Here is a 20,328-nt window from a genome sequence, read left to right on the forward strand (position 1 = left end):
CTAGTTCTGGGCACCACTATTATTAATTAATTAATTAAATTTGTATACTGCCCTATACCCACAGGTCTCAGGGCAGTTATGACATAAGATCACAATATAAAAACACAAGATACATAAAAATAAGATAAAAATGTTTTAATCCCAATAATTTAACACTTTTGACAGTGGAACGGACTCCTTCGGGAGGTTGTGGAGGTTTTAAAGCAGAGGTTGGATGTAGCTGAGATTCCTGCATTTCGGGGGGGGGTGTGGACTAGATGACCCCTGGGACCCTTCCAACTCCCCACTTCTATGATTCTATGGAATCGTGCGCAAAGGCAGAACACAAAGCAATAAGCAAATGTACTGCCCGTTGCTGCCGAGCAGGTGACTCAAAGCACAAATTCTTCGGAACACTGTGGCCCAGAAAACTCATGGCACGTGGAGGGCCCCCGCCAGCGCCGCGATCTCCTGCACGGGGCGCCGCGCGCTGCGCTCCACTTCGCCGCCTGCATTAAGCTTCCCTTTGTTTCATTATTTTATCCCCAGGCGGCCACCGTAAGCGAGGAAGGCGGGGCCCAGATTCGATCGAACTGGCGGAAGTGAAAGAGCCGAGGCTGACGACCTAAACGAGGAGCTCGTGCGCATGCTCGGTGACGTTTCACGGGGCGGCGGCGGCGCTTGAGTCTCCTATCGTGGGCGGGAGCGCGGCAGCGGAGCGCGCGCTTTTTATTTATTTTCCTGCAATCCGGTTCTTTCTCTGCGGATCGTGGCCATGAGTCTCTGGGTGGACAAGTACCGGCCGAACTCCCTCGGCAAAGTGGACTATCACCGGGATCAGGCAGCGCAGCTTCGCAACCTGGTGAGAGAGATAGGGAGAGAGGGAGACAGGCGGCGGGCGCTCTGCACATGCTCGGGTGCCCTTCTCTTTCTTATCTCTTCACCTCTTCGGCGGCTTTTGGACGCGCTGGTCCTCGGGTATTGGCGAGTGTTTTTGCTCTCCGCAATAGCTTCAAACACCCCATCCCCCTTTCTTTCCTGTTTTGTTGGGTTATAGCAAGAGCCGGTGCTAGGCAGAGCTACCTATTTGCACCACCACTCTTCTTCTTCTTCTTCTTCTTCTTCTTCTTCTTCTTCTTTATTTGCACCACTCTTCTTCTTCTTCTTCTTCTTCTTCTTCTTCTTCTTCTTCTTCTTTATTTGCACCACCCTTCTTCTTCTTCTTCTTCTTTCTTCAATTTTCAAAAACAGATGTATGGAAAAAATGAAAAGTCCAAAACTTGAACTGCTAAATTTAATTTAAATGCAAGACTAGGCAATGCTACGATATTTGGTTATCTTTCTCAAATGCCAAAGAAAGTGTTTCAGTACACAAATCCATTGAATCTGTACGAAACTGTGCCCCTCAAAGGTCAGTACTGCGCCCCTATGAAGTCTGTGCCCCAGGCAGCTGCCTAGTTGACCTAATGATAGCACCAGCTGTGGTTCCAGCCAAAGAGCAGTCCTGGAATTGATTTCGGTCCTGCAGTACATGAAGTACCGTAATAAGAAAAAGAAAAGCATCTGAGTATGTGTATTGAGCATATGTGCATGCCTGCTAACTGAGAATACTCTTTATGTGGCTGATGCGTGAGCTCAAGTTAAGTCAGGCTCTTGGATACATTTGGAGGGGGTAAGCTGCGATGACGAAAATGCGTTGTGTATGTCCTCAGGTGCGTTTATTTCTCTTTGTTACCGCCTCACCTATCCAGGTACTGAACCCTGGTTTGGAAAAGCACTGTAGCTTCTCTCCCTCATGATGGTGCTCAACAGCAGGTGCAAAGCAAAAATTATGGTATTTGGGAGTACCAAATACCATACCGTACAGGATTGGTTGGGGCAAAGCAAAAATTATGGTACAGTGGTACCTCAGGTTACATACGCTTCAGGTTACAGACTCCGCTAACCCAGAAATAGTGCTTCAGGTTAAGAACTTTGCTTCAGGATGAGAACAGAAATAGGGCTCCGGCGGCGCGGCGGCAGTGGGAGGCCCCATTAGCTAAAGTGGTGCTTCAGGTTAAGAACAGTTTCAGGTTAAGTATGGACCTCCAGAACGAATTAAGTACTTAACCTGAGGTACCACTGTATTTGGGAGTACCAAATGCCATACCGTACAAGATTGGTTGGGGCATGAGCTTTCCTAGACCTGAACTGCTTCCATCTTAAACACAAAATATGTCAGTTGGCAAGAATATTTACACATGCAGGCATACATGTTTAGAGAAAAAACTCCAGTGTAAAATAGAAGAAGAAGAAGAAGAAGAAGAGTTTGGATTTGATATCCCGCCTTTCACTCCCCTTCAGGAGTCTCAAAGCGGCTAACAATCTCCTTTCCCTTCCTCCCCCACAACAAACACTCTGTGAGGTGAGTGGGGCTGAGAGACTTCAGAGAAGTGTGACTGGCCCAAGGTCACCCAGCAGCTGCATGTGGAGGAGCGGAGACGCGAACCCGGTTCCCCAGATTACGAGACTACCGCTCTTAACCACTACACCACACTGGCTCTCGATAGTAGGGCGGAAAGTCCATGAAATGCCAGAGATGCAGCCTGTGACCTTTTAATGCAAAGCCTGAATGGTAATCAAGTTTAGCGTTTGGCAGTAGGGCTAGAAAGACTTGTCTGCAGCCCTGGAGAGTTGCTGGCTCTTAGTATAGACCAGGCTTCCCCAGCCTGGTGACTTCCAGTCCAGATGTTTTGGACCACAACTCCCATCGGTCCTAGTCCGCATGACCCTGGTGGCTGGGGCTATTGGAAGTTGTAATCCAAAACATATGGAGTGGGGAGGCTGTTGTACACAGGATTGGATGGGCCAATGGTATATCTCAGTATAAGGCAGTTTATACTGTGTGTCTCTGTATAAGGCAGTGACTGTTTGCAACACCAGTAATTTGTGATAGTATCACACTTCCAAGACAGAGAACATGGCTACTAAGTAAATGGGGGGCAACATAAAAGCCACTGCAAACTTAAGAATGCTCCAATTCCAGTGGACTTTAAGCAATGGTATGTCTTTGATTGTACAAATAATTATTTTTGGGTTGTGGTGTGGGAGGGGGGATTACACTACTTGTGTGACTCTGCATTCACAAAGCAAACATCACAATGCCACTGTGTCTTGGTTTTGGAGTTTTGGCTCTTGTGGTTTGATTTGAGCAAAAAGCTCAATCCTGGAACATGTAATTTAAAAAAAGGAATTGGGCGGGGAGTCTTTGTGTGTAGTTATGTTTTCCCTTTAACATTCACCATCCATTAGGGATTTGGGAATAGGACTTCTAGGTTAAAGAATTTCTTAAGGAAATCAGCCCTAAGTGCTCACTGGAAGGACAGATCCTGAAGCTGAGGCTCCAATACTTGGGCCACCTCATGAGAAGAGAAGACTCCCTGGAAAAGACCCTGATGTTGGGAAAGATGGAGGGCACAAGGAGAAGGGGACGACCGAGGGTGAGATGGTTGGACAGTGTTCTCAAAGCTACCAGCATGCGTTTAACCAAACTGCGGGAGGCAGTGGAAGACAGAAGTGCCTGGCATGCTCTGGTCCATGGGGTCACGAAGAGTCGGACACGACTAAACGACTAAACAACAACAACAACAACAGGTTAAAGAATACATATTAGACAGGCTGAAGTACCAAAGCATTAACCATTGGTGATCTCCTTCCAGGACTTTTTCTCTCTAACTCTAGCTGCTGCCGTTGGTGGCTTGTTTATGGAAAGATGATTTACCCCAGGGTAATTATCTATATATAAACTTAACTTGGTGCCACTATAATACATTGTTTGTCAGATCTAAAACGAAGTGGGAACACTTTGTGTACTCTTGACCACAAAATATGCAATTGCTCTGTTGCAAGAAACGATTGTTTTGGGGTTAAAATAGTTCATCTGACACAGATTTCAAGGGTTGGCTCCTGTGATACAAGACAGGCCTGGTTCTGGAATGCAGTCGACCACAGATTAAATGGAGCCAGGCGCAGTGGCTAAAGTATGAAAGATGTACGTAAACCTGGCAGAATGAACCAGTGAATCCCAAAATATTCTTTTTTGGCATCCTATGATACTGGCAGTCTTGTATGATAGAGAGAACTCAGTTGAGTAGCTTGGGGCACTCGGGTCGTTCACATTCTAACCCTGATCCATTAGGAAACTAGGAAACTACCCTGTATGGAGTCAGATGGTTGTTTCATCTAGCCCATTATTTCTACAATGGCTGGTGGCAGCAACAACAGGTCTCCAGGACTACCTGGCTAGAGATGTCAGAGAACTGAAACCTTTACTCTGCAGACCATTTTGTGCAAAAAAACAAAAGGGAAAAAAGTGCTCTGCGACTGAATTCTAGTCCTTTAGTTTGCTTCAAAAGGTGGTGTGCTTTCTTTCATTTTCTACCTGAGGCTAGATTTTGACCTATTAGAGATGCTGTGATTGTGGATTTCCTTTAACAGCAGAAGGTTGAACCAGATTACCTTTGAGGTCCTTCCAACTCTTTGATCCTAGGGCTCAATGCCCAAATAAGCCGGGGGGGGGGCAACTGCCCCCCCATCAAGTAAAACAATGGAAATACTTAACTAACTGACCAATCATGTTGGTTCTGTCCCGCCCTAACGAAACTCCTGCCCCCCCCAACAAAAATCCTGGCTACACCCCTGGATAAGGGTGTCTATGGCTTGCAACAAAATTCTGCATTAGTTTATTAAAAATTGGGTTCTCAAAGTTATTTTCAAGTTTATGCCACTTTCTATTTTTATTTTCATTCCATTTATAACCCACCTTTCCTCCAATGATCTCAAGGGGGCAAACCTCCTTCTCTTCTTTTCTGTATTATCTTCACAACAACCTTGTGAGTTGAAGACCCGCCCAAGATTCATGATTGAGTGGGGATTTGAACTCCAGGTCCTAGCTTGTTTTGGGATGTGATCTCAAGCCACCTGACTCCTAGAAAACCTGATGCACCAAGGGCTTTTATCAGACTCACGCCATGCACGGTCACAGTTTCATGTCCTCTTGAACTCTATTTTGTTCTCATGTCTAAATGGATGGGCTTCCAAAGGAAAAGACAACATTGTGAAGGGCTGTAAAACTAGTGTGGGGAACGGTATACTAAAATATGTATCATTCTCTGTGTTTATGATGCTGACTAAGCATGATGCTGACTGAGACATTACTGTAATTCAGTTTTACTGTATTCCATTTGACAGGTTCAGTGTGGCGACTTTCCTCATCTGTTAGTGTATGGGCCCTCAGGAGCTGGAAAAAAGACCAGAATAATGTGCCTGCTGAGAGAACTGTATGGCTCCGGAGTGGAGAAGCTGAGGATTGAACATCAGAGCATAACAGTAAGAATCTGCCCTAACTTCATATTTACAAAATGAGATAAAGATGTTGACCGTCAACATAATGCAGGAAAAGCCAGCACATTTCAACACATGCTAGTTTTTAATCTCCAAAAGTTGTCTGGCCTGGATGCATGAGGGCAAAAGTGCATAGACTATGTTTGTCCCCTAGGCCAGTGTTTCCCAACCGGTGTTCCGCGGCACACGAGTGTGCCGTGAGACATTGGCTGGTGTGCCGCGAGATACCTGGAGGGAGGCGGGCGAGTCGGGCGGCGAGAGGCGGGGCGGCGGCGGCGAGGAGAGGCCGCGCCTCCTGCTGCTGCCTGGCGCTCCTCCTCGCAGCCGGCAGCGCTGCCTGGGCGCCTCCGCGCGACTCTGCCTCGCTGGGTTTGGTCTCCCAGCAGAGACGGGTCACACGCGCCCCTCCCTCCCTCCCTCAGCCTGCGCGGAGGGAGAGCCAGAGAGAGGCATCGCTCCTGCGCTCCGAGGCGGATTGAGCGCAGCTGAGAGGAGCTGCCGAGGGAAAAAACTTTCACTTTTGTGCGTCCCTCCCGGCGTGACGCTGCGCGCTGACGTCACGGGGCGGGGCTTTAATGGTGGTGTGCCGCGAGATTTTTTTTCAGTAAACAGGTGTGCCATTGCCCAAAAACGTTTGGGAAACACTGCCCTAGGCCCGAGGTTCCTCACCCCCTGATGTCCAAAGGGGTACGCAGATCAGGGCAATCCAATAGCTCCAGTTCTGCCCCTTTCACTCCCAACTGCTGAGTGTTTCACATGTAAGCTTGTTTACCTGAATGTATTTTCCAGCTTCCTCACAATTGTGCACCCTGGTAATGCGGGGGCTTGTTCAGGAAAACACACTTACAAGCCCCTTCAGACCTCCACCCTAAGTCTGCAAAGTTTGGAAGTGGAGAAGCCATGATCTCTTACCGCTTCTGCCTTCTGGAAGAAGGTATAGGGTTATAAAAACCAGGACTAGCCGCCTGAGAAACAGTTTCTACGCAAATGCAATTCTGGTTCCAAACGCAGCATAAGGAGTCTCTATAGTATATTGTATTTTAAAATGGGGGTTTCAGAGTTTTTAGGGGTTTTTGAATGTTTTATGTAGATTTTCAATTTTGTTGTTCTGTGTGGGACAATGACAATAAAGATATTGTATATTGCATGTCTGTGGCTGTCAACACACTTTTGCCCTTGTGTGTCCGGGCTGGAAAAGGACCTACAGGCAGTTTAAGCACCATTTCCACAGTTGGTTAAATAACCAGTGGCTGTTTCCTCCTATTATGAATTAGCACTTGATTAGGCTGTAAACATTCTGTGCTGGAGGAATTCTCCCTGGTGAATCACTGCCAAGGATTTACCGGTACTATTATCTCCCTTCAGTTGTGTGATATTTGAAATGATTTAGTCGGGCACTTAGCTTACATTTCCTGCTGTCTCAGGCTGAAGCCTGCAGTTAGTGTCAAGAAACCAGTTCGTCTTTATTGTGGGCTTCACTGACTAATTATTATTGCTTTCTCACATGCCACCAATAACTTGATGAGAAGTATTTGCAAAGTGATGTTTTCAACAAACATAATGAACTCTTTGCATAGTTAGCTGCTTGGGGAGTGAAAACAGCCCCTGGAAAATCTATAACTAAAGATTTTCTTTCTATCAATTCAAAAATCTTTTTGGGGGAAAAGTTTGCATTTTAATCAGCAAATTGCAAAGAGAGTGGTTAGTAAGCAGCAGAGTTCTTGGAGAAGACAGATATTTCCAAAGCATTGTGCAAACGGTCTCTCTTGCCATTTTTATTTCTTTTTAAATTAAATTTTCCTGCTTAAGTTAATAAGACATTATGGGAACATGTTGTGCCTGCAAACGTCTTAATGCTGGGGAGTTTTAAGTGGAACAGTTTTAAGTAGATAGTCTTTCAAAATATCAGCTTCCCTTCCTGTCAGATGCTCTCCTATCTGAGGGCCCTTTGGCATCTAGCTATGGGCGGAACTTGACAAATGTCTTTTTCATCATCTTCAAAATCCCTGCATATAAAGTAGTGGCACATTATTAATATAAGCACAGAAAGAGATGTGAAGGTTAGCACTTTTAAACTAAAATAGGGCAGAGCAGAATGATGCTGCAGTGTCTGTATAGCTTCATTTTGGAGTTTGATCTGAACTAGATAAGGTCTATTTAATCACCGTGGGTAAAAGGTATACTTGAAAGCCTTACTGTACACGCGAAGAATGTTTTTAGAGAAGTAGAATGAAGTTTCTATCAATATCTATCTAGTGTCAAATATCCCCAAAATGCTTGTGAATTGCTTAAAACCACAATATTAGAAGCTGAACTGGATACTGAAGATCATGAACTGGTGGTGACTGATCAGGAACAAGTCCTTGGGGTCATAGTGTCTAACTTGATTGAGATGTCAACCTAGTATACAGCAGCTGCGAAAAGAGCTGGAACGCCATGCTAGGGATTATTAGGGATCATTAGGAAAGGAAGGGAAAACAAACAATATCATAAGGCTGCTATACAAATCTGTACAGTTCTGGTCACCACAACTCCAAAAGGATATTGTAGAGCGGTAACAGGTTTTAGAAAAGGATAATGAAAATGATTCAGAGGAAGCAGCAAATTCCTTATGAGGAGATTTGGGGTGCTTTTTAGTTTAGAGAAAAGGCAAGCCAGAGGCAACCTGATAGAAGTGCATAAGATTATTCATGAACCCAGCTTTGGACAACATGACAAGTCAGTTTCATGGCAGAGAAGGAGAAGGAACTTCTGAGAAGTGTGCTTGACCACGCTGCTCATTTGCATGAAACCTTAGTTCGTTTTAAACTATGATTTAAAGCGACATGCGATCTGGGGCACATCCCATCCTTTCCAAGAGGTTAGCATGCTGCTTGAATTTGAGAGCTTTGAACCCAGGGTGTCACCCTTTTCCTTGCATGCCATTCCACCTGCCGCCATTTTCACGCTGAGCCTCTTTATTTCGTAGTTTCCCTGGTGCATTGCTGCCGGGGTGCCATTAAGCCCTTCAAGTCCTCCAACTCAGCTCATGATAAGCAGTTAGCAGTGGGTGCTTTCTGAAGCCTGTATTCATAACCCACTGATTTCAGCTAAGTCTTTCCGTCACTGATCTCTTTAAAATGCATTTTTTGTTTAATAATCTTTCTTTTCAGGCGCCTTCTAAAAAGAAGATTGAAATTAGCACTATTGCTAGCAACTATCACCTTGAAGTTAACCCAAGGTATGTTTGCAGTAAGCTCACAAGATCCAGTAAGAGGCTGTGGGAATTTTGCAATTCTTATAATTTTCAGTGGAGTAAATTTTACAGGCCATTGCAGCAAAAACTACCGAGGTGCTAGAAGACCCTTGTTTTATTGTTGCAATTTTAAAGCTAGCTCCAGCTTTACTGTTAAAGAAACCAAAGTACAGTTGTAAGTTGGATCCTGAATGCCTTGCGAGTTGAACGTTTTGGCTCCTGAACGCTGGAAGTGAGTGTTCCGGTTTGCGAATGTTCTTTGGAACCTGAACGTCCGACGCAGCTTCTGATTGGCTGCAGGAGCTTCCTGCAGCCAATCAGAAGCCATGCCTTGGTTTCCGAACCAGTGGACTTCCGGAATGGATTCCATTCTACTTCTGAGGTATGGCTGTATATCTTTAAGGAATTGTTCGCATATGTGGCCCTCCAGCCCTCTCTGTCTGGCCCTTGGGACCCTCCCCAGCAATGCACTGCACCCTCCTTGAGTATCATATTTTAATCTGAACTTATTTTCAGTGATGCAGGAAACAGTGACCGGGTGGTAATTCAGGAATTACTGAAGACATTAGCTCAATCACAGCAACTTGAGACAAGCACCCAGCGAGATTTTAAAGGTCTGTAAATGAGCAATAACCTTGAAGAAAAAGTGCTTTGAATATTGTAAATTCTTTGTATTCTCCAGCTCTTTTTGTCTTCGGTCACTTTTCGAGATACAAAATTTCCAGAAATATTGTAGTTCCCCAACAGAAATGCATGTATTTCAGAAATGAGGGGGGAAATTGAAATATTTGTGTTCTAGATAATAGTATATATAGCTCCAATTTATTTCTGTAATTGTAATAATTGTCCAAAAGATAGCTGTTGATGTTTGAATTTTCGATCTGAGCTTCATGGTATTCAGAAAGTGGGAGGTTTGCATGTTGTTAGAAGGCGTCTAGACTCTTCTCACCTATTGATTCTTCTGTGACTTTGTATTCTCAAAATACGCTGTGGTTCCCTTCTCTTAGGAATCTAGGAAGCTGCCTTATACCCAGTGAGATCCTTGGTCCATCTAGCTCCATATTGTCCGCACTGACTGGCAGGGGCTCTCCAGGGTTTCAGGCAGGCAGTCTTTTGTGGCCCTACTTGCAAATGTCTCAAAGGGGACCTTCTGCATACAGAGTAGAATGGTCTATTGCTGAGCCTGATCTGGCAGATAGAATCAGAGGCAGATAATCTGTTTGCATGAGGGCAATATTGCAGTAGCAATATGCTTGGCAGACTTCCAGGCTACATGAGACTCTCTTGGTTTTGCAACATTTGAAACTCCCCACGCCCCTGTAGAGCAGCATTGGCAAACTCCGGCCCTCCAGATGTTTGGACTACAATTCCCATCATCTCTGACCACTGGTCCTGTTAGCTAGGGATGATGGGAATTTTAGTCCCAAAACATCTGGAGGGCCATAGTTTGCCTGTGCCTGCTGCAGAGCATCTGCTTTTAAGCTTATTGCAGCCAAATGCAATCTTCAGTTTACAGTGTTGATTTTTTAATAGCAACGGTATCATCATTACTACCTGTAAAGGTTGGCTCTCTGGACTCTGAATCCAGTGATCTGAATTGTGTAACTAAGAACAAGTGCTTGACATAGCTTCTTCTTTTTTCTGCCTCCCTCCCAAGTCCCTTTCCTTGTGTGTCCTGTCGTTTAGATTGTAAGCCTGAGGGCAAGGACTCTTTATTTCTGATCTTTGTAAGCTGCTCTGGGAGCCTTTTCAGCTGAAGAGCTGGGTAAAAAATGCTTTAAACAAATACCTTTTGAACCTTGGATATAAAAGATTTGCAGCAGTGTGCATTGGCTCTGTAACAATATTCATTCATCGGCTTCAGCTGATCATCAGTTTTCTTTGGCTGAACTAAGCTGGCTTTTTTGTCATTATTCTTGGTGGGAAGTGGCAATGTCGTGTTACTTTTTTATTTTCATTTTTTGCAAAAGTCGCACCAGCTCAAGCCAATTCCTGACTTGTCACACTTACTCATACAGAACAATAAGGAAGACATTTCATTGTACTGCGATTTCATGCATATGTAACTACAGTGGTACCTTGGGTTAAGTACTTAATTCATTCCGGAGGTCCGTTCTTAACTTGAAACTGTTCTTAACCTGAAGCACCACTTTAGCTAATGGGGCATCCCGCTGCGCCGCCAGAGCACGATTTCTGTTCTCATCCTGAATCAAAGTTCTTAACCCGAGGTAATATTTCTGGGTTAGCGGAGTCTGTAACCTGAAGCGTATGTAACCTGAAGCATATGTAACCTGAGGTACCACTGTACTTTCTAATCACATGGACGAGGATGAATGCAGAGTTTCTGTCTCTCTCCACCCCGCCCCCCGCCCCCCACTGCTATGTAGTACCTTCCTTCCTGGTAAAGTGCTTCTCTCATGGGAAAGACCCATGTGAACATAGGAAGTTGCCATATAAGCAAGTCATACATATTGTTGGACTACAACCCCCATCAGTCCCAGCCAGCATGGCTAAGTGGTCACAGATGATGGGAGCTGTTGTCCAACAACACTTGGAGACTACTAGGGTGGTCTGCACCGACTTGCAGTCGTTCTCCAGAGTTTTAAACAGGATCCTTTCTTAGCCTTACCTGGAGATGCTGGAAATAGCAAGTGAAAGATCCCGGGTTCAAAGCAATGTCAGAGGCATCCCAGTTGCAAGAACCCCTCTTCTGTGCTGTTGTGGCTAAGCCAGCCATTCCCTGGCTGTTTCAGGCGATGTGCCTTTCCCAGACATATGGCTAGAATATTTACACAAACTGCCATCAGCGCAGGATTGCACCGTGGGGAAGCACCTCCCGGGAACCTCAGTGGAAGAGGCACAAGTGGGGAGGTTTTCTCTAATCCTGCCCCACTGTATCAGCAGAAGCGAAAAGCCAAGTTAAGATAGACTCTGTGAGAGCATGATAAAGGTTGGCTTTGTTTTGTTTTGTTTTTCAGTGGTGCTGTTGACTGAAGTGGACAAGCTTACAAAAGATGCCCAGCATGCGTTGCGCCGAACCATGGAGAAGTATATGGCTACCTGCAGATTAATTCTGTGTTGCAATTCTACATCGAAAGTCATTGCACCTATCCGGAGCAGGTGCCTTGCAGTGCGAGTGCCTGCACCCAGCATTGAAGATGTAGGTTCAAGGCAATGGCAGACAGACAGCCCTTCAGTGCACTTGCATTTTACTCTGTGTCATGTTGGATGCAACAAGTTTAAATACCTGATTTGGGATTCCTTGTTCTTCGTTTCTCCCTGACTCTGTCTGCCTAGTTAATCCTGTTTCTGTGTGCATGGAACACTTCCGAATTAGGTTCCCCTTTACAGTACTTTGCATGACTGCAGTTTTCTTCAAAAATGCGGGTTGTAATTTTTATTTATTTAGCAAGGATTGGAATGGGGCAGAAGTGTCTGTGGACTAAGAAATAGCTGGACACCTAATAGTAGGTAATATGTCATGGGAGGGAGGTAAAGAACTGTTGGAGGTCTTTGAAACGCCATCACTTTGCTACCAATGCTTAGTTCCAAGCATTCTCTAGTCCACACTTCTCCATGCATTTCTCCGAAACTAGAAAATACCACTTAGAATTTGTTAAGTAGTTGCTGAAGGCGCTTTATCAACATATCTGTGTATTTCTTACAACCCTGTGAGGTCGGCTAGTAGTATGTCTGTCTCACTGCTACTGTAAAGAATACAGGGAGCACTTGCTGGTGTGGTTTGTCCCTGGCTCAAGGAGCAGCAGGAAGGAATTTATTCCTTCATGGAGGAATGCGCTTGGGAAGGCATCACTTTGCTCTTACCTGGTACCCAGGAGGGCTGGTAAATGAGGCTTGTGGCAAGGAAGAGGTGACTCAGAAGGTGGGCGCAGGTCACCTGCAAGCATTATTTGTAAAACTGGCTCCTTTGTGCCTTCACGTATCCTTTTATAATATAGGGACTTCCCCCATAGCTGGCTGCTGCAGCAATTTTGACTAGAGAGGAGAGACAGTGATACCTCGGGTTAAGTACTTAATTCGTTCTGGAGGTCCGTTCTTGATCTGGAACTGTTCTTAACCTGAAGCACCACTTTAGGTAATGGGGCCTCCTGCTGCCGCCGCACCGCCGGAGCACAGTTTCTATTCTCATCCTGAAGCAAAGTTCTTAACCCGAGGTACTATTTCTGGGTTAGCAGAGTCTGTAACCTGAAGCGTATGTAACCTGAAGCGTATGTAACCCGAGGTACCACTGTACTTGGAATTTTTGGAAAGCGAGGCACCATGCAAAACTATTAATTGCCTGTTGAATCTCTAGATCTGCAACGTATTGTCCGTTGTGTGTAAGAAGGAGGGTCTGGTTCTTCCTCGAGAACTTGCTCAGAGGATTGCAGAAAAGTCCGGCCGAAATCTCCGAAAGGCCCTTCTGATGTGTGAGGCATGCAGGGTGCAACAGTAAGTCCAGAAGAATGGGTGAATGCAGGAGGGAGTTTTGGTTACAAAAGGGCTGTTTGTTTGTTTGTTTGTTTGTTTGCTTGCTTGCTTGTTTGTTTTGTATTTAAGCAAGTCCTCGCTGTTTGTTGCACAGGTATCCTTTCACTCCAGACCAAGACATTTCCGAGACGGACTGGGAGGTATATCTGAGAGAGACGGCAAACGCCATTGTTGGTCAGCAGACCCCGCAGAGGTAGGTCAGTGTGGTGGGGGACAGTGCCTAGCTGTAAAATGGATGGTGCTTGTAAGTTGTCCGATACTAAAATGCAGCGTAGCAGTTTAATACTGTGTGTGCTAGAATGTTTAGACAGACTGCATTTCCAGGAACTTGATAAAAACCCGGTAGGAGTTGATTGAAGTAAATTTCAGGCTGACAAGGTTAGCCTTGGTCATTAAGGTATTAAACCTGGTTTTATATCAGTGTGTAAATGTTTGGAGAAAAAGATTTCTGAAAGCGGATAGTTAATTGCATGCAGGAATTCTGAAACTGCTGCACAGCCTCGCAGCCAAAAGCATGTGCTTGGTATGAAGAAGATCCCAGGTTCACTTCCAGTTAAAAGAAGCAGGTAGCCAGTGATGGAAAACACTGTTCTCTTCCTGAGACTCTGGAGAACCACAGCCAATCAGAATACACAAAACTGGGCTTAGTTGGGCAAATGGTCTCACCTGGTCTAAAGTGGCAACCTGTGTTCCTAAACAAATAAATCTGTTGCAGGCAGTAACATACAGTATTCTGCCTCCTGGGCACCTCAAGCTATGAGACAATTATATATTAAAATCCCAGTTTCTGATGCAGTTCCTTCACAGAAATTCTTGTTGTTTTGGAGCAGATCACGGTAGTTACTAGCCACGATGGCTATGGTCTCAGTGTTTGAAATTAGCCAGGTGCATTTTGCAACCAAGCGAAGATACCTGGGCGACAGGATGGTGCCTGGCAGCTCTGCCATACGGAGGTGCTTGCTTGTAGAAGTCTATCAGTTAAATTTTATCTTCACAATCAGACTGAATTTCAGGAACCAAATTGCTTTTCCTGTACAGCCTGAGCAGGGGCGGGGAGCAACGTTACAGTTGTCATAGCTTTTCTTCACCTTACCCCACCCCACTGCCCTACTCACAGTATATTCCTACGTTATGAATGGTCCGTGTCGCCATTAAGAAAAAGGCGTCCGAATAAGCCAACACATACTTCTTTAAGTTCTCTGAACTCTTGACCCAGCTCAAAGTTGTCATCTGAATAAGCGAGATGTTCACCACAGAGAAACTTCAACTGTGTATTATTTCCAATTTCTTTGTGAGTAAAGAGTAGCAGTCATGTACTCAGATAGATGGGCTTGGTGGAGTCTTGGGTTATTTTCCAGCAAGGATGTTCCTATGGTATGTAGTGCGCAAAATGACTCACTGGGATGTCAAGTTCCCATTAGCAGCCATCTTTGATATTCTAAAAACAGCTGCAATGAACCAGGCTGCTGTAAAACAAACTTGCTTGCTCAGTGCAATGAAGCATTTCCAGCTGGACTGGATGAGAGCATCTTTGTTTGTTTGTGCTGTAAAACTTTTTCTTTTCAGCCAATGAAGTGCTGTGGTGTTGGCACTCGTTTGTCGCTGCCCTCTTTACAGCTGCCAGCCATTTGTCTAGCTTTAGATATATTGCATTGGCAGAAACAAAATGACATCCTGTCATGGTGAATTTGGAGCACTGAATCCTTCCTTGCTGTGAACGGGTGATACCGTTAGTCATGTGTTCTGCCTCTGATCTCATTAAAACTCTTAAGAGATACGGCAGTGTGTGAAGCGGGGCACGTTTGCACCATACATTTAAAGCCACTATTTATATGGCTTCTTGGGAATGGTAGTTCGTTAAGGATGCTGAGAGTTGTTAGGAGACCTCTGTTCCCCTCACAGAGCTACAGTTTCTTGAAAACCCCTGGAAAGAGGGATTGATTGTTAAACTGCTCTGCTGAACTCCCAGGATTCTTTGGGAAAAGCCATGACCTTTCAAGGGCATAATAGTTCTTTAAATGTATGGTGCAGATGTATGAATGTTTTCAACACAGATTCCCCTCTGAGTGGTCCTTTTTGATGTGAGCTATTTTTTACTTGTTGCTTTAGGCGTAGAAAAAGAGGTGGCTGCCTACAATTCCATGATTGCTCTTCACAATTTATTTTTTTTAAACCTGTGTGCCCTCTTACCTACCATCTTGCAGCAAGCAGCCTAATTTTAGAACACATCCTGCATCTTTGGACAATAGCAGCTCTGTGGTTGTGAAATAAGTGTTTGTGCTTCATAGTGGTGGATTCACTATTAGCTCGGTACCAGGCTAGCATTTGCTGAAATGGAGGAGCCATTTGAAATGGAGGCAGCCTTTGAAGCTGCCTATAAAAGACTTGGGGACGTGGGTGGCACTGTGGTCTAAACCACTGAGCCTTGCGCTTGCCAATCGGAAGGTCAGCGGTTCGAATCCCTGCAGCGGGGTGAGCTCCCATTGCTCGGTGCCAGCTCCTGCCAACCTAGCATTACAAAAACACATCAAAGTGCAAGTAGATAAACAGGTACCGCTCCGGTGGGAAGGTAAACGGCGTTTCCGTGCGCTGCTCTGGTTCGCCAGAAGCGGCTTAGTCATGCTGGCCACACGACTCGGAAAAACTGTCTGCGGACAAATGTCGGTTCCCTCGGCCAGTAAAGCGAGATGAGCGCCACAACCCCAGAGTTATCATGACTGGACTTTACTGTCAGGGGTCCTTTACCTTATAAGAGACAATTGGGGTTGAATGACGCAGGTGCCAGTAAAATCCAGGGCCAGGAGAAAGTTGTTTTTAATTCCAAGGTACCTGCTTCATCATTTCTTTTCAACACTCAGGATTTTAAAAGGTGCATATAGATAAAACGGCTCCCGACTGCCAGCTAGAGACATTGACAACTGTCATGTTAACTACAGAGCTGCTGCCAACTGTTGTGGCTTGTAGATGGTTTCCTGTCATTTCAAGCAACCCAACAAGCATTTTGAGACTTCCTTGTGTTGGACCATGACATGTTAGAGAAGTTTGTCGCTGTTGTAAGCCTTGTTTAGAAATTGCAGAGCACTGACTATGCTGCTGTTAACAAGCTGTTCCACTTGGAAAACGCGGCTCAGGAGAATAGAATTGCAGGATTGCTTGCTAGCTTTGGCAAGTGGCCAGCTTTAGACTTTCAGATTCAGGCGATTATTCAGGGTGATCAAAACAATTATACCAGGTATCTCAAAATTATGTACGCTGGCGTCCTCAAAATTTCTCTTATAGTGTCTTCTTATAATTTCTCTTATAGTGTCTTATAAGAGGAAAAACTTGTTTTGCTACTGGAAATGTTGGCATACTTAATTAAATCACTTGGCGTTCCAGTGAATTGGCATAGGAAGCATAATACAAATAATATATTTCTGTCAAATATGTTAAATATATTTCAAATACCTTTTTCTACAAGGCTGCCTTTCACCAGGCAACCTAAAATTGCCTTTGTGTCTCCACAAGAACACTTCAAGGTGTAGTGTAGAACCTGGCATGGTAGACATGGGGTTATATTAACAAATGCCACCACATTAGTGCTTTTTAATAACTGAAACAAAGTTAAAAGTTGAGTAAAAAGATGAAGGCAGTTCTTAGGGAAAAAATTAAGCACAAGGGAAGTTAACATGCACAGAAAAGCATTCCACCCAATGGAGCAAAAAGTGTGTGTTAAATATAGCCCAGCTCTCCCTGCCTAGACATAGTCCCTTAACACTATCGACTGATGTCCAGTTTCCCAAATTTGAAAAGCTCAGTTCCTTTGTCTGCTGAGATCATGCCTTAATCTGCTCATGCAGTCTTCTGAATCTCTAAATATACCCTCTGGCTACATGACTCTCATGCTTCCTGATCCACAAAACTCAAGGAGCACGAATGTCTTTTCTTCATTCCTAACTACAGAGATGCTCCCCTCATCTGCAGGCTTAACAAGCTTAACCCCACAATGCTACATGCAATATTCGTATATATATTTTTTACAAATAAATAGCATTTCCGTGTGCTCTGGCACTCGTCACTGGTGCAGGGAAAAGAGGAGCCTTGGAATCCAGCAGAGCCAGACACCCAGAACACCCTTCTTCAGGGCCTATGGCTGGTAGATCTATGCCCAGAGAGCTTTAAGAGGTCTCTCACCAACAAAGTTTTTCTTTGCCAGTAGAGATGCATCCCTGATCCATCCCTAACCCCGTCCAGCCTGGAGTTCTTGGGGCTATGTGCACCTGTGATTTAAGAAGCAAAAACAAATTGAGCTTGAATGTTTTGAGAACTGAATTTTCTGACTTGGTAATTTGACTGAGATTGTCATAGCTGCCATATATATATATATGTACCCTTGCCTGTACGGGCCAGTCGTATCCGTCTCTAGGGTTGCGCTCTAGAGGCCATGAGCCGGCGCCGTCCGAAGACACTTCCGGGTCACGTGGCCAGCATGACGAAGCTGCAGCTGGCGAGCCTGCACCAGCGCCGCACACGGAAACGCCGTTTACGTTCCCGCTATAAAGCGGTACCTATTTATCTACTTGCACTTAGGGGTGCTTTCGAACTGCTAGGTGGGCAGGAGCTGGGACCGAATGACGGGAGCTCATCCCGCCGCGGGGATTCGAACCGCCGACCTTACAATCAGCAAATCCTAGGCACTGAGGTTTTACCCACAGCGCCACCCACGTCCCATATATACCCCGTATTTTTCGCTCTATAACATGCACCCGACCATAACACGCACGTAGTTTTTAGAGGAGGAAAATCCGTAGGCATGTCACCCACAGGCATTCCCTCCATAACACGCACAGACATTTCCCCTTACAATTTAGGAGGAAAAAAGTGAGTGTTATGGTGCAAAAAATACGGTACACACACACACACACACACACACACACATATATATATAATAAAAAGACTTAAAAGCCAGTTACTAAACCTTAAAACTTTGTGTTACAGGGAGTTAAAAACCAAGCATTAACTTTCCAATGGTTTTATTTCAATAGGCTCCTGGAAGTTCGCGGGCGACTCTATGAACTCTTAACCCATTGCATTCCTCCAGAGATTATAATAAAGGTAACTGATGTTGTGATTATTAGCTGGTTTAGTAACAGAGACTAGGATTAAATGGAAGCTTGGGATGCATGCGTTAATCATTTTTATTTTTCACCGTTCATAGTGCAGCCTGGATAGTTCAGTTGGTTAAGAGCGTGGTGCTGATGACACCAAGGTTGCAAGTTTGATCCCTGCAGCTGCATATTCCTGCATTGCAAGGGGTTGGACTAGATGATCCTCAGGGTCTCTTCCAACTCTACAGTTCTCTGATTCAATGATAGTGCTCTGCATCTTGTAATTCCATTCATAATTACTGGGGCATCTGGGACCAGGTATATATTGCATATCTCTGTAAATATGATATTAATAGTTCTGTTATTTGTATGACAACGTCCCCCCTCCTACCAAATCGGAGATTATCATTTGAATGGCTTGATTGTCACAGGGTAACTTTCTGGACTGTTGAGTGCCCATGGTACCCATAACATTCTAGGGAGTAGAGCCTTCAATTCTCTCACTGTTGGCTGTTGCTCATTTTAGGGCCTTCTGACTGAACTTCTGAACAACTGTGATGGACAACTGAAAGGAGAGGTTGCACAGATGGCAGCTTTCTATGAGCACCGGCTTCAGCTGGGCAGCAAGGCCATTTATCACCTGGAAGCATTTGTGGCTAAGTTTATGGCCATCTATAAGAAGTTTATGGAAGACGGACTAGAAGCCATGATGTTCTGATACGTTGCTTTGAGAACCCTCATGTTTTTTGGGATGCTGACAAGTTCTGTCGAGAAAGCTGTACAAACCGCACATTTCTGTGTTGGACAATAAAATACTAAGTGCCGAATTTGAGGTGTTCTGAAATGGTTCCATGTGGCCTTTTATGTCCAAACTGCTTTAGGAAACAAGAAGCCACATACTTGACAGCAGGGAAGTTCCAGGATCCCGGAATGCTTTTGCCTCAAGAGGTAGTCCGAATTACAGTGGTACCTCAGGTTACATATGCTTCAGGTTACAGACGCTTCAGGCTAACCCAGTAATAGTACCTCAGGTTAAGAACTCTGCTTCAGGATGAGAACAGAAATCATGCTCCAGCGGCGCAGCGGCAGCGAGAGGCTCTATTAGCTAAAGTGGTGCTTCAGGTTAAGAACAGTTTCAGGTTAAGAATGGACCTCCGGAATGAATCAAGTACTTAACCTGAGGTACCACTGTACTTTGGGTCTGGAACATGATTGTGAGCCTTAATCTTGGGAATTTTCAAATGTGCCATCTTGGATAGGCTTCATGATGGTGGGAGATGGAAAAATCTGTTGCAGCTTTAAGGCTCCGTCTGCACTATGCACTTGAAGCTGTATCATACCACTTTAAACAGCCATGGCTTCCCCCAAGAATCATGGGAAGTGTCGCTTGTTAAGGGTATTGAGATGCCAGTTCTCCTCACATCTACAATTCTCAGAGTGGGCTAACAATCAACTCCTTTTCCTAGGGAACCCTGGAAAGTAGCTTTGAGGGGAACAGACATCTCTAACAACTCTCAACACCCTTAACAAACTACATTTTTAACGATTCTTTGGCGGACGTTATGACTGTTGAAAGTGGTACAATACTGCTTTAAGTGCATAGTGCAGATGGGGCCTTGCAGCCGTAGCTTAAGCATATTTACCTAGAAGTAATGAACTGAGTTCAATGGCACTGAGTTCAGTTGGCCAGTCATGATGGGAGTTGTAGTCAGACAACATCTAGTAGGCCACATGTTCCCCATCTAGTAACGATCTACAAGTGATAGTTAATATTTCCGAGTTGTTTAAATATTTGTTCGAGCAGTATTCTAGTACTTGATATTGGCTTAAGGATCAGTAATTAAATATTGTATTCTAGTTTGGATCCTCTCTGATCCCTGGAATGGAGAGGGGAAAAGCCACTGTAATATTAAGATTTATTATATATGTGTGTATATACACAGGTGGCACTGTGGGTTAAACCACAGAGACTAGGACTTGCCGATCAGAAGGTTGGCAGTTCGAATCCCTGCGACGGGGTGAGCTCCCGTTGCTCGGTCCCCGCTTCTGCCAACCTAGCAGTTTGAAAGCACATCAAGTACAAGTAGATAAATAGGTACTGCTCCGGCGGGAAGGTAAACAGCGTTTCCGTGTGCTGCTCTGGTTTGCCAGAAG

The 20,328-nt window shown here is 44.8% G+C and overlaps 1 protein-coding gene across 1 annotated transcript; it reads left to right on the plus strand.

Annotated features, from left to right (window-relative positions):
* Positions 1-626: 626 nt before the first annotated feature.
* Positions 627-19,001, plus strand: RFC3 (replication factor C subunit 3). The gene is made up of 9 exons (XM_082221595.1): positions 627-841; positions 5,209-5,346; positions 8,514-8,581; positions 9,113-9,210; positions 11,575-11,756; positions 12,912-13,048; positions 13,182-13,280; positions 18,112-18,181; positions 18,701-19,001. The coding sequence occupies exons 1-9, from the start codon at positions 755-757 to the stop codon at positions 18,890-18,892; spliced, it is 1,071 nt and encodes a 356-aa protein (XP_082077721.1). The 5' UTR covers positions 627-754; the 3' UTR covers positions 18,893-19,001.
* The last annotated feature ends 1,327 nt before the right edge of the window (positions 19,002-20,328 follow it).

Source organism: Podarcis vaucheri, assembly GCF_965113315.1.
Source record: "Podarcis vaucheri genome assembly, chromosome: 4".
Classification (NCBI taxonomy): domain Eukaryota; kingdom Metazoa; phylum Chordata; class Lepidosauria; order Squamata; family Lacertidae; genus Podarcis; species Podarcis vaucheri.